At 47.9% G+C, this 12,054-nt stretch overlaps 1 protein-coding gene across 4 annotated transcripts in view; it reads left to right on the top strand.

Moving 5' to 3' along the window:
• TTC7A (tetratricopeptide repeat domain 7A) overlaps positions 1–12,054 on the top strand; it is a 321,743-nt gene that overhangs the window by 36,871 nt on the left and 272,818 nt on the right. For all 4 annotated transcript variants that reach the window (XM_025203549.1, XM_025203451.1, XM_014520074.2 and 1 more), the window contains one exon: positions 10,692–10,822. In XM_025203549.1, the coding sequence (XP_025059334.1) occupies positions 10,692–10,822 (131 nt within the window). The remainder of the gene's footprint in view (positions 1–10,691; positions 10,823–12,054) is intronic.

Below are 12,054 nucleotides of genomic sequence, written 5' to 3'. Positions count from 1 at the left end.
GAAAGAGGTGATTCATTATTTTTAGGCCCCTAGTAGTTTTAAAACCACTCCAGAGACTTGCAGGCACTCAAGATACTACTTAGGGCATGAAATCTGCTTGTGAACAGAAATATAATTTAATAAGCAAGTGCTTATTAAATTCTGTGCCAGCTGTGTTTTCCAGATGAAGACTTGGCCCCATAAGGAGGGTGGTGCAGTATCTAATCAGGACTAGAAGGACACAGCTGGCTCTTTAGAAAACTTTCATCCCAGAGAAATGTTTGCCACCTCCCGGCCACACAGAGGCTTTATGAAACTGCTGGCTAAGCTGTAGCTGTCACCTGCTTTTCCAACAGCAAGGAGTCTGAGCAGTTAAGAATGACCAGTATAAAATATCAACAACAAAAAAAGGCAGAGTGAAAATACCAAGGTAACATATTGGGAATAAAGGGTAAGCTAATGAAAGAAGCAAGTAGACTGGGAACACTGAGTTCTGGTCCTCAGTCTGTCACTAATTAACTGTAACTTGGGACAAGTCATTAATTTCCCAGGCTACATTTTGGGTTTTTTTATGAAAAAAACTACAACTTTAAAGGACTGTTGAGACTTGAAGATTTTTAAGTTTTTGCCATACCCTCCTGCTTCTTAACTTTGATACCTTCAGAGAAAAAGTGGTATTAGTTGTACTCAATCTAAAAAGACAATACACACAATATTTGTGAACTTTTCTGGCAGATTATATATATGAAAATATTTATTTCCCATTAAACATTTATTTCCCAAGTAAACATTGCTTTGGTGCAATACTTATGCTAGACTAAATTTTTTCTTTTTTTCTTGTAAGAAAGATGCTAAGAGTGAGTGGATGTTGCAGCAAATGTTCTAGTTATAGATATCACTTTTGTCTTGTTCTTCTATGCTGTTCTCTTTAGTGCCAAAAGCATTGTACTCAGTTGCTCAGAAAGAGAATGTGGAGACTGATGTACTGCTTAAATGTATATATTATTCTTGCCAGGATTCTCAACTGTTTAGTTCCACTACAGGCTGAAACAATCTCAGTTTTTGATTGATCTTGCTGAAGCTCAGGTAGGTTGCTTAGAAAGGTAATGGGATCTAGCAAATCAGCAATTTAGGGGCTAAACTCCTAGGGTGTGTCCACACATGCAGGCACGTGTGCTTGTAGCAGCGGCACAAATTTGTGCTGGAAACTTGTAACTCAGCACATACGCTGGAACATGCACTTTGGTGTGGGGCAAATTGTCCCACTTGGGACAAGCTGACCCTATCCTACTCCTCCCAGATCTTCAGGCAGGGGGAGCTAGAGGAACTGGGACCAGTGCTTGCCCCAGCAGTATAAAAAGCTACCCTCATGAGCTTCTGAGGCCCAGCCAGTTAGTATCTGCGGACACAAGCCCCTTGTGCCAGCTGAACTGCTGAAGCAGCCCTAACCTAGAGTGGCCTCTGCATCCTCTACCTACTGTACTAGTTTAGCAGTGGGGGCTGCTGCCTGGCTATGACCTGCTGCCATCTGCGACAGTATCTGCCTCCTTGGACCTGCGGCTCCATGTCTGCATGCTTGTCAGATCCAAACAGGGACCACATGACTGCCTGGGCTGTGGTATGGGCACTGCAGCAGAGCCATCTTCACCTCTGGGCCAGCTGCCAGTGGGCCGTGGCTGCACAGTTGGTCTTTGTGCAGCACTTCTGTCATGTCTTCTGGTGCCCTCACTCTGCCATCTGGGCAGCTATTGCCCGGAATATGTGCTCATTGCGGTGGCCCACTTTGAACTGTTGAAGCATGTCCTCCTGCCCCTAATTTGTTTGCCCTCTAGCTGGGTCCCTGGTGCCAGCCCTGGGCAGGCTTACTGCCTTTTTTGGTTTTTTTATACTGGTCATTCTTTGGTGTTTTATCCTAGTCATCCTTGCCTCACCATCAGGGATCCTGGTGTTCCCTGTTTAAAAAAATGCAACTTCTCTGATAAAAAAACACCAAATTCTCTCTTTAATATACTCCAAATCCACATTCTTCCACAATTAAAATGAAACACCACTATATATAGAGAAAGAGATCAGATGGGCAATGTTTTATTGATATATTTACAATTTTTAAAGCAGTTTGGAAGCCTATCAGTGTCTCTGTCTAAAATTTAATTAAATTCTAATTTAATTTTAGAATTAAAATAATAATTTTATTATTATTTATTTAATAATAAAATAAATTCAAATATCTATACACTTTGGCACTTCCTTTTGGGTTTTTTTTATCATAGAAGAATCAGAGCAGCCCCTGCCAGCTTCGCTCACCAGGATGTGGGGACAGCTTCAGCTGGACCCTCAACTGCTTTGTGGCACTAAGCAGTACTGATATGCTGGTGCCCTGCCCATTCCCTTGCTCCTCATTCCCTACCCACAGTCCCACGAGCGCCCCTCACTTCTGACACACAGCCCCTGCCTACTTCCCATGCACTCTCTCCCAGCAGCAGTTCCCTCACTCAGCACCAGGATATCCATCCAGCTGCAGCTGTTCCACCCACTGCTTTGTGGCTCTGAGCAATGCCAGCCCTTGTGCCTGTGCCTAGGCCCCAGTTATCCCCATGCTGTTCCTGGGAAACCCTTGACTCGGGCTCAGGGCCCCGGCTAGGCAAGTCCCTTCCCTTCCAGGCTGGCCTCCCCCTGCACAGGCTGCTCTAGGGGGGCTTCAAGCCCTGCTCTGGTGGATACTTTTACCTGGAGCACCTCCCCTCCCCCCACCCAATCTCTCTTTCACACACCCCTGGACCATCACATACACCGATAGACCTTGCTGCCACCTCATTCATGCCCTGCCCATCACACTCCCCAAGTGGTTCCTGGGACCAGGAGACCCCCAGGCTGGGGCTGCATGTTCCAGCACCGGTGTGGGCACGGAGCAGGGGTGCAGTGAGGCAGTTGCCCCTGCAGCCATCACTCTTGCCAGCAGGTCCTGTCCAGTCTGGTGGCTGGGTATGCAGGGTGTGATATTTTGGGGGGGCATGTGGGGTTTGCAGTGGAGAGGGTAGGTGTGTGTGGGGTTTGTGGGGGAATGTTTGGGGTTGATGGATTGATTGGGGGGGTGTTTGGGGTTCCTGGGTGCTTTGGGGGGGGGTTAGGGGTTTGTGGGGGGTGGATGTGTGGGGTTTTTGGGTGTGGGTTTTGTAGGGATGGTTTGAGAGGGGGGGTGTTTGTGGGTGGATTGGAGGGGCATTGGGGGGGGGGTGCCACATGCCTGCCTCTCCTCCCCCCCTCCCCCCCCCCCAAGTTGGGGCAGCAGCCAGCAATGGACCCTCTGAGCACTCATGGTCCATTGCAGGCAGAGCCCTCTGTCAGCGCATGGTACTGCCTGAGTCCTGGGGTTACACATACACATACACAGAGCTGGCCTGGCACGTGCCTTCACACACAAGTGGCCTGGCTCCTACTGCCACCCAGGACTCCTGGCACTGCAGGGAGGAGCCACACAGCTGGGTTGCCTCCTGCCTCCACGTGGCCCACGTGCCATCAGGCCGAGCCGCTTGCTGCCTCCACATGTCTGCCATGTGGAGGCAGGTGCCAACCCAGCCTGATGGCATGTGGCTCCTATTTGCAGTGCCAGGAGCTCTGGGTAGCGGCAGGGGCCGGCCCGGTCCTGCCCTGCTTGAAGGCATGTATCAGTGGACTGGGCCAGCTCCATGCACCATGTATAGCCCCCAGGACTCAGGCAGTGCTACGTGCCATGAGCGCCCTGAGGGCCGTCTCCTGCTGTGGGTGGCAGGGGCTGTGCACCGTGTGGGGGCAAGTGAGGGACCCCTTCCACAATCACCCCACCTCTTCACAGCACACAGTCCCCCTACCCCCACATCCCTGCTTACCAGAGTCACCACTGGTCCCTGCCGCAGCTTCTGGGTCCTCCTGACTCTGCTGTTGGCATGGAGCAGAGAATGGGGTGCCAGTGCCTCCCCCTCTGGGATTTGGGCACAGCTGGCCCCTGTGCATGGCTGCAAGGCAGCCTGCTTGGTCCAGGCCCTGGAGCAACCCAGGCCAGCTCCGAGCCACTACTGTCGGCCTTGCCCCACTTCTATGTCTTCCAGCACAGTAAGGCAGCATGCTGAAGCAGCAGGGGCATGCGGCAGGCATAGACACTCTGGTCAGGTGCTAGAGTGTCTACCTGGAGGACCCAGCCTCCAGTTGCTTCTAGGCATGCTCCAGGAGCATGCCTTGTGCCACACTTTTTCCGGTGTGTTTTTTTTTTTTGATACCAGGATTCCCTAGTATTAAATATGCCGTGTGGAAAACATTTTTTTAGTTTGTGGTGTGCCTTCTGCAGCATCTCAAACTGCTTTGAAATGCCACAACAAACGTGTTTTCTTGTGTGGATGCAGCCCTAGGGTCTAATCTTAGTCCTGATACTGAATTGTGTAATCTGTATATCAGTTTCTCTCCATGTAAAATGGGGAATATGGATTCAGGGGGAAGGGAAATGACTGGAAGCCATATATATAGTCAGGCAGAAGATAAGTAGCAACAGAAAACTGACCTTTTGAAAGCCTCTTCACAGTATAGCTGAGCCCTGGCCTTCGAGGTAAAATGGGAAATTGTAAATTGGGAGTTGCTTGCTTCCTAGTAGTATACATGTTTCTTTAAATCAAAGCCCATGGTAGAGGTGATATCTTTTATTAGACCAACTAGATTTTTGCAAAGAATTTTTTTTGCAAAAATCTACTTGGTCTAATAAAATATATCACCTCTATCATGAGTTCGGATTCCTTTTGCCTCTAGACCAATATGGCTACAACCTGGATACTCTTCTTTAAATTCATAAAATGGGGTATACCAACTGACATCAAGTACTGTGACTTCATTAAAAAAGTGATGCTTGTTTCTTACAGACAGCTGATTTTGGCTTGGTTATTTCATTATAAAATCCAAGTGTAAATAGGGCACTTGGTTCTTTTATCTCAAGGTCTAGTACTTACTTCCATCAGTCCTGCTGAGATAAAATTACATTGAGCCCTGTCTTGTTTCGGGCTATCTCTTAGTAAAAGCCCTTCCTTTTTTCCTGTGGAGGGTAAGTAGACTAGTGGGCATAGGCCCTGGAAATTCTTTCAGTTTTATTTTTTTTTTTAAATAACTGAGTTAAAAATATTTGATGTGGCCCAAAATTTGGATTAGCTCCACTAGTGAGAGCAGAGGTATGAATACTAGTATGGACAGGGTGCTAGATGACTGAGGTTTTTAAACTGCAGATCATTTTAGCCTGCTTAGGTCTATACCACTTTGAGGCCCTGGTAACCATGAGAGCATTGGGCGCATAGCATTTTAGCTCTTGTTCCCCTGATGGAACTGAATTGGTGGCAGTGGTGATGTGAATTTTTTTTTAAATCACTCTCCTACCATAAAAACAACACTGGAAGATAAGGTCAGTAGATCCTTAAACCAGAGGAAGCTGACTAAAATATCAGTTATCAAGATGAACAGGAGGATGGAGCTGAATTGGTGATAAAGGCCCTATATTTTTGTTCTGTGGAGGATCTTGTACCACGTTCTTTGGCACAATATTAGAGTACTTTCAATCAGTACCTTAACCCGTATAATGCACATCACATCATGTGGGTTTTTTTTCTTCTCCCTTTCTGTCCAAGTGGAAAATTCTGTGTGCAGTGTAGTGCATGCGTGTGTTTAAATAAACTCTGTGTGCTGCTCTGAAGTATCCAAATTGCAGTGTTGGTTCTGGATTTAAGACCGAGAGGTCCACCCCCCACCTACCCCCGGACCGACCACGACCTCTCCATTCGATAATAGGCAAATTTATTGATACAAAGTGATAACAAGAAAGAAGCAATACAAACAATCAAGCAATTCTATATATATACCAAATTCTAGAGCTGTCATCAGAATCAAAGTACATCTGGCCAGGACAGTCTCCACTCTGAGGCTCTTTCTTAGGTGTCAGATGTCAGCATGCCAGCAGTCTGGAGGTAGGATACTGAGGCCCACACCCCCCGCCAGTGGGTTGGATGAGATGAACTGGTGGAGTGTCCTCTGTCCATGGTGGCCTCAGGGACCCTTCCTGGGGAACAGGGATGGGAAGGAATGGGGAGGAGGTGGGACCCTTTGTTACTCTCAAGTCTCTGCTTTTGTATTCTCCTTCCCTCCTGATAACACTTGATCCATGACTATTGCTGGTTGGTTGTCTCTCTCTGGTCATCATAGTCCATGTAGCTTATCACATGTATGCATACTAATTTGATCTGTTCCCCCAAAACCAGGACTCGGGGGCCCCCTGCTCTGGGGCGGGTATCACTATCTTATGTTATGGGCAGTGTAGAATATGTATTCCAAGTTCCCAGACTGTTTTTCAGACTGTGTCCTTTAAATATCATTTCTAAGCCAAAAGCAGGACCTGACATTGTCAGTAGGGACCTACCTAAATCGTGGTGGAAGTACGCTGTTCAGTAGCTCCTTTAACCTTGCTCTTTTTGTTCAGCATGCCAGCAGTCTGGAGGTAGGATACTGAGGCCCACACCCCCCGCCAGTGGGTTGGATGAGATGAACTGGTGGAGTGTCCTCTGTCCATGGTGGCCTCAGGGACCCTTCCTGGGGAACAGGGATGGGAAGGAATGGGGAGGAGGTGGGACCCTTTGTTACTCTCAAGTCTCTGCTTTTGTATTCTCCTTCCCTCCTGATAACACTTGATCCATGACTATTGCTGGTTGGTTGTCTCTCTCTGGTCATCATAGTCCATGTAGCTTATCACATGTATGCATACTAATTTGATCTGTTCCCCCAAAACCAGGACTCGGGGGCCCCCTGCTCTGGGGCGGGTATCACTATCTTATGTTATGGGCAGTGTAGAATATGTATTCCAAGTTCCCAGACTGTTTTTCAGACTGTGTCCTTTAAATATCATTTCTAAGCCAAAAGCAGGACCTGACATTGTCAGTAGGGACCTACCTAAATCGTGGTGGAAGTACGCTGTTCAGTAGCTCCTTTAACCTTGCTCTTTTTGTCATACCTGTGCCCCCTCCCCCTAGCCACTGATCGATGGAGCAGCCCTAGTGGCCCTACCACTGACCCCTGATTACCTGGGAGGCAAAAACCATTATTTTAAATATGCTGTGGTTTTTGCCTCCTGTTGCTGATTGAGGGGCTCTGGTGACCCTGCTGCTCACTGCTGATCAGCCAGGAGGCAAAAATCACAGCATATTTAAAATATTGGAGTGTATCTCTGCTCTTGCTCTGTGGAGGACAGAATCAGTTGAAGCATTAATTAGGAGAAGCCTGTCCATATTTTTTGATTTGTCCACATGGCCAAAGTACTACCAGTGGCATCTGGTACTCTATCCTTGGTGTGTGCCAGAAATGGTGGGATTTGAGCAACAATCTGTAGGCCTTTCACAGTAGCATAACTAAGGTGGGGTAACTGGGGCAGGAGCCCTGGGTGCCAACTTAAGTCAGGGCACCAAAATAATAACTGATGTTTCAACCATGCGACTGCCCCACTATGTCACTGCTGTTCCAGATACCCAGCTACTCTGTTACGCCTCTCCGTTTTGCTGCTCCATGGGAAGTGTGGAGTAGGCTACTGTGTGTCCTCAAAAGATATGTTTGCACTGCAGATATGTTTGCACTGTACCATAGATTCATAGATTGTAGAGTCGGAAGGGACCTCAATGGATCATCGTGTTCGACCCCCTGCCCCTGGCAGGAAAGAGGACCGAGGTCAGATGACCCCAGCCAGGTGACTAGCCTCCTCTTGAAGACCTCTAAGCTAGGTGATAGCACCACCTCTCTTGGAAGCCCATTCCAGATTCTGGCCACCCTTACTGTGAAAAATGTCTTCCTAATATCTAACCTAAATCCACTCTCAACTAGTTTACACCCATTATTCCTAGTCACTCCCTGGGGCGCCTTAGTAAACAGCTCTTCCCCTATTCCCTGTTGACCTCCCCTAATAAATTTATAGGCGGCCACAAGATCTCCCCTCAGCCGTCTCTTGTGAAGGCTGAAGAGATTCAGCTCTCTCAACCTCCCCCCGTAGGGTCTATCATGAAGGCCACTAATCATGCGAGTGGCCCTCCTCTGGACTCTCTCTAGATTCCCCGCATCCCTCTTGAAGTGCGGCGCCCAAAACTGAACACAGTACTCCAACTGCGGCCTGACCAGTGCTGCATAGAGGGGGAGCATCACCTCCTTTGTTCTATTAGTCATGCACCTGCTAATGCACGACAAGGTGCGATTGGCCTTGTTGATGGCCTTGTTACACTGCCGGCTCATGTTCATCTCGGAGTCAGTTATGACTCCACTGCATCTGCTTGGTTGTACTGGTGCTAGTTGCTGTTGTCCAGTATATATCCATGTACATAGGGACTCTAGGGCTGAATGTAGTATAAGAACACACATAGAAGAGACTAGAATCGGTGTGTGTTGGAGGGGAGCAAAGGATATGAAGCCAGTTAAGGGTCTGGTGATAAAGGGCATTCATGTAGGAAGAATGGCAGCTGGCCTTGGTTAATGCATTCTTTGTTCGTCACAGGGCTGGATAGTGCAAGAAAGGATTTAAATACACGATACACAAAAATCCTTCTCTTTGGCAGGGAGAACAATCTTTAGGTTAAAGCAGAGGTATCAAACTCATCAGGCCCTCCCTGCTGAATGAGTAGCGCAAGACCAGTCTGTGGGCTTGTTCTGGCCTGGGTGTTGCATGAAGCATGTGCATCAAACTAGTCCTGTGCATTGGTGTGCAAGTAGAGTCCAAGACCCTCAGGCAGCACTGTGGGACAGCCTTTGACACCCCCAAATTAAAGCATTAGCCTTCAAAGTGGAAGATTTGAGTTCTCTTGCTGGCTCTGATAAAAAGTATCATATGACCTTATATCAGTCACTTGTGCACCTCCTTTTCAAAAGTGACTTCTGACTTTTCTGTGCATTTGAGTGTCCTCTTCAGGCCTCTCTTTTAGAGCTGTGTTGTGTCTATTGTTCCCAACAACTTCCATTGTTGTTAATGGAGGAATAACAATTCTGACACTCATTTCCAAAGGATCACAGGAGAGGAACTAGAGGTGCACCGAAACATCGGTTTGATATCGGATTGGTACCAAGATAAAGAAAATTGGCTGTATGAGAAATCGGCCTGATGGGGACAATAATTTGGCTGCTAAATGCTTGTGCATGCGCACAACCACAGCGCAGCACTCAGGCATCAAGGAGCACGGCCCGGCAGCATGTAGAGCTGCCTCCAGCTGGTAAGTCCATTGTGGTGGAAGGGGAGGAGGGAGGGAAGGGGCGTGAGGGGGCAGATCAACCCCCTCACCCCCCCACCCGTGGTGAGGGAGGGGGAAGGGGCAGGTGCTGCTTGATGGGGTGGGACAGAGGTGCGGCTTGTTGTTGGGGGTGGGGGGCTGCTGCTTACACCCTGGGAGGGCACGGCAGGGGTGCATGCCCTTGGATCTGCGTGGGGCGAGTGGGTGGGCTGCAGCTGTGGGCTGCGCTGGGCTCTTCTCACTGGGGGCTGGGCTTGGAGCAGGGGCTATGGAGTGGGGACTGTAGCCACCCCAGTTTTTGCTGTAGCTCCCTCCCAGTGCCGCTGCCACCACCTGGCTGCCTGGCACAGCCCTGGCTCAACCCCCGCATCCCCCTAAACGCTGGGACTGCAGCAGTGGTGGCGCTGGGAGCAGGGCTACGATGAAATTTAGGGTGGCTACCGCCCCTTCCATAGGCCCCGCCCTGAGCCCAGCCCCTGCTGAGAAGAGCCCAGTTCCAGCCTACAGCTGCAACCCACCCACTCGCCTCATGCAGATCTGGGGGGCACATGCCCATGCTGCCAGGGTGCAAGCAGCAGTGGGAGCCACCCCCCTCCCCGATGAGCTGCGCTTCCATCCTGTGTCCCTGCCCTCTCCCTCATTGTGTGGGGAGGGGTTGATCTGCCCCCCTTCCCTTCCACCACAACGGACTTACCAGCTGAAGGCACCTCTCCGTGCTATATCAGAAATCGGATTGGCATCGGTCAATATGCTTCCTTAAAAATCGGATATTGGGATTGGCGTGAAAAATCTCTATCAGTGCATGCCTAGGAGGAACCCAAAAGCAAAGGCACCCAAAATTTGTTGCCATCTTGGAAATGTAGCCTTAATTTTTTATACCACAGCTTACCCATGTGTCCTGTAAGACTAATATCTTCCTTACTCACAATGGTGTTTGGGGAGTGGAAAGGTGCTGTAGGGGTGTATGATACTACTCTTATAAGAAATGGCTATGAGCCAGTCAGTGCATTTTGTGTCGGGTGACCATAAGGAAATCTGGGATGCTGCCCCCTCCTCTGTGCCTCACCCCCTCTCCCGCAAGTCAGCAGCACCGATGGAGGTGGAGTGGCATGGTGTGCCAGACAGGTGGGCAGAAGCCTTCCTGGTGCACTGCATTGCTCCACTTCCCTGCCAGACTGTGCCATGCACCCAGAATGCTCATTTTAATTTTCACTAACCAGCTGGGACCAGCCTGTGAAATCCAGGACTATCCCAGCCAAACCAGGATGTTTGGTCACCCTATTTATGTTTATAGTGTTTATTGTACAACTGTTTCCACAAAATATTTCAAGCAAAGAAAAAAAATGTATACTCAAATATTTCCTTTTGGCTGATAAATATGTGCACTGTGAAAATGGAGTATAGTAACTTTAATATTAGTGAGTCTGTGTTTAAGAAGGTGTTTCTACCTTGCAGGTCTGTCGCTAGAGCGTACACCCAATTCCATTGCCTCCCAGGCTCGCCTGTGTGAAAGAGAAGAGGAAGTCATCTCTTGTTTTGAGACAGCGTGCATTATTGCACAAGTGTATTTGCAGGAACTTGAGAAGGTAAGGAAAAGATGTGCACTAAACATCATTTATGGCTTTATTTTTTAAAAACTTTTCCTTTTAGTGAGGCTCCCAGTGGTGTGGTCATTGAAAGCTTTGCAGATCTGAAAAGAGAATTTATGCATGCTGATTAATAGATGGGAAGGAATGTTAGAAGGGCTCCCGACCATTGTGTTTTTGTCAACAGTTTTGATATAAGCAAGTCTTCACCCCTTTTGGTTCCCTCTGCTGGGTACCTGAATGCTGATGCTAGGTGACTGAATTCAATGAAGGGGCAGTATTGTAATGCCTAATTCAGTAATGACTGGACTGCTCCCAACAAAGTTGTTTGAAACCTTGAATCACACTTTAGATGTACTGATCTGTTAGAAGGACCAGACAAGACATCATTGTACTAAGTGGAGGGAGGGGAGACATTACTAAATAAAAAACATATTTGTATAATATCTTTCATCCTAATTGATCCTTAAGGCCCTTTACATAAGATCTGTATCTGGTGTACAAGTTGCACAACAGATCACTTCATCCTGTGATGGCACACAATTGCCAGTGTGATGTTAACCAGAGCACTTCAGCTTCTCTGAGTGAAACTATGAGTGTAACCAAGGCAGATGAAAAGATATTAATCGATTGGAATTTGGCCAGGGCATTAATATTAACATTTTTAAACTCTTGCTTTTACAAAAAATATTATGGGCTCTCCTAAGAACATTTCATTCTGTGTGAGTACACACATGCCTTAAGTGCTTGAGCTCGAGACTTTTTGCCTTTCTGTACCCATACAACATGCGTCCCTGCTCCTCTTCATGCTCAGCATTGAAGACAGGAAGGATGCCGGACACTTCCCATTCACCAGATCCACTAAATTGTCTGCTGGTTCACAGGCTTTCTGCTGTCCTGACAGACTGCAGGTTCCCTACTTCATGCCCATTTGCAGTGGTAGTTCTAGTGTGGAATTTTTTTTTCAATCAACTTCCATTTTTATTAGCAAATTATTTTTGTTTTTATTTCCTCTTTTGATAGTTTCTTTGTTGATGGGAGAGAGGGGAGGAACCAGTATTAATTTCTCAGTTAGCTTAGTACTTTCTCCTAGAAAAATCCGGGCCTCCTTTTTATCTTTAAGTACTGCCCCTCCAATGGGGCCATCTCTGACAACAATGGACATTATAAGTGCCCTCCTCTCCCTTCCCCCCTAGTCATTCACCTAGGTCCAGAAAGGGAAAGAGAGGAGA

The sequence above is a fragment of the Alligator sinensis genome, unplaced genomic scaffold (genome assembly GCF_000455745.1).
Source record: "Alligator sinensis unplaced genomic scaffold, ASM45574v1 scaffold131_1, whole genome shotgun sequence".
Lineage (NCBI taxonomy): Eukaryota > Metazoa > Chordata > Crocodylia > Alligatoridae > Alligator > Alligator sinensis.
The sequence above is the reverse complement of the archived record's forward strand: the minus strand, read 5'-3'. Positions and strand labels throughout refer to the sequence as shown.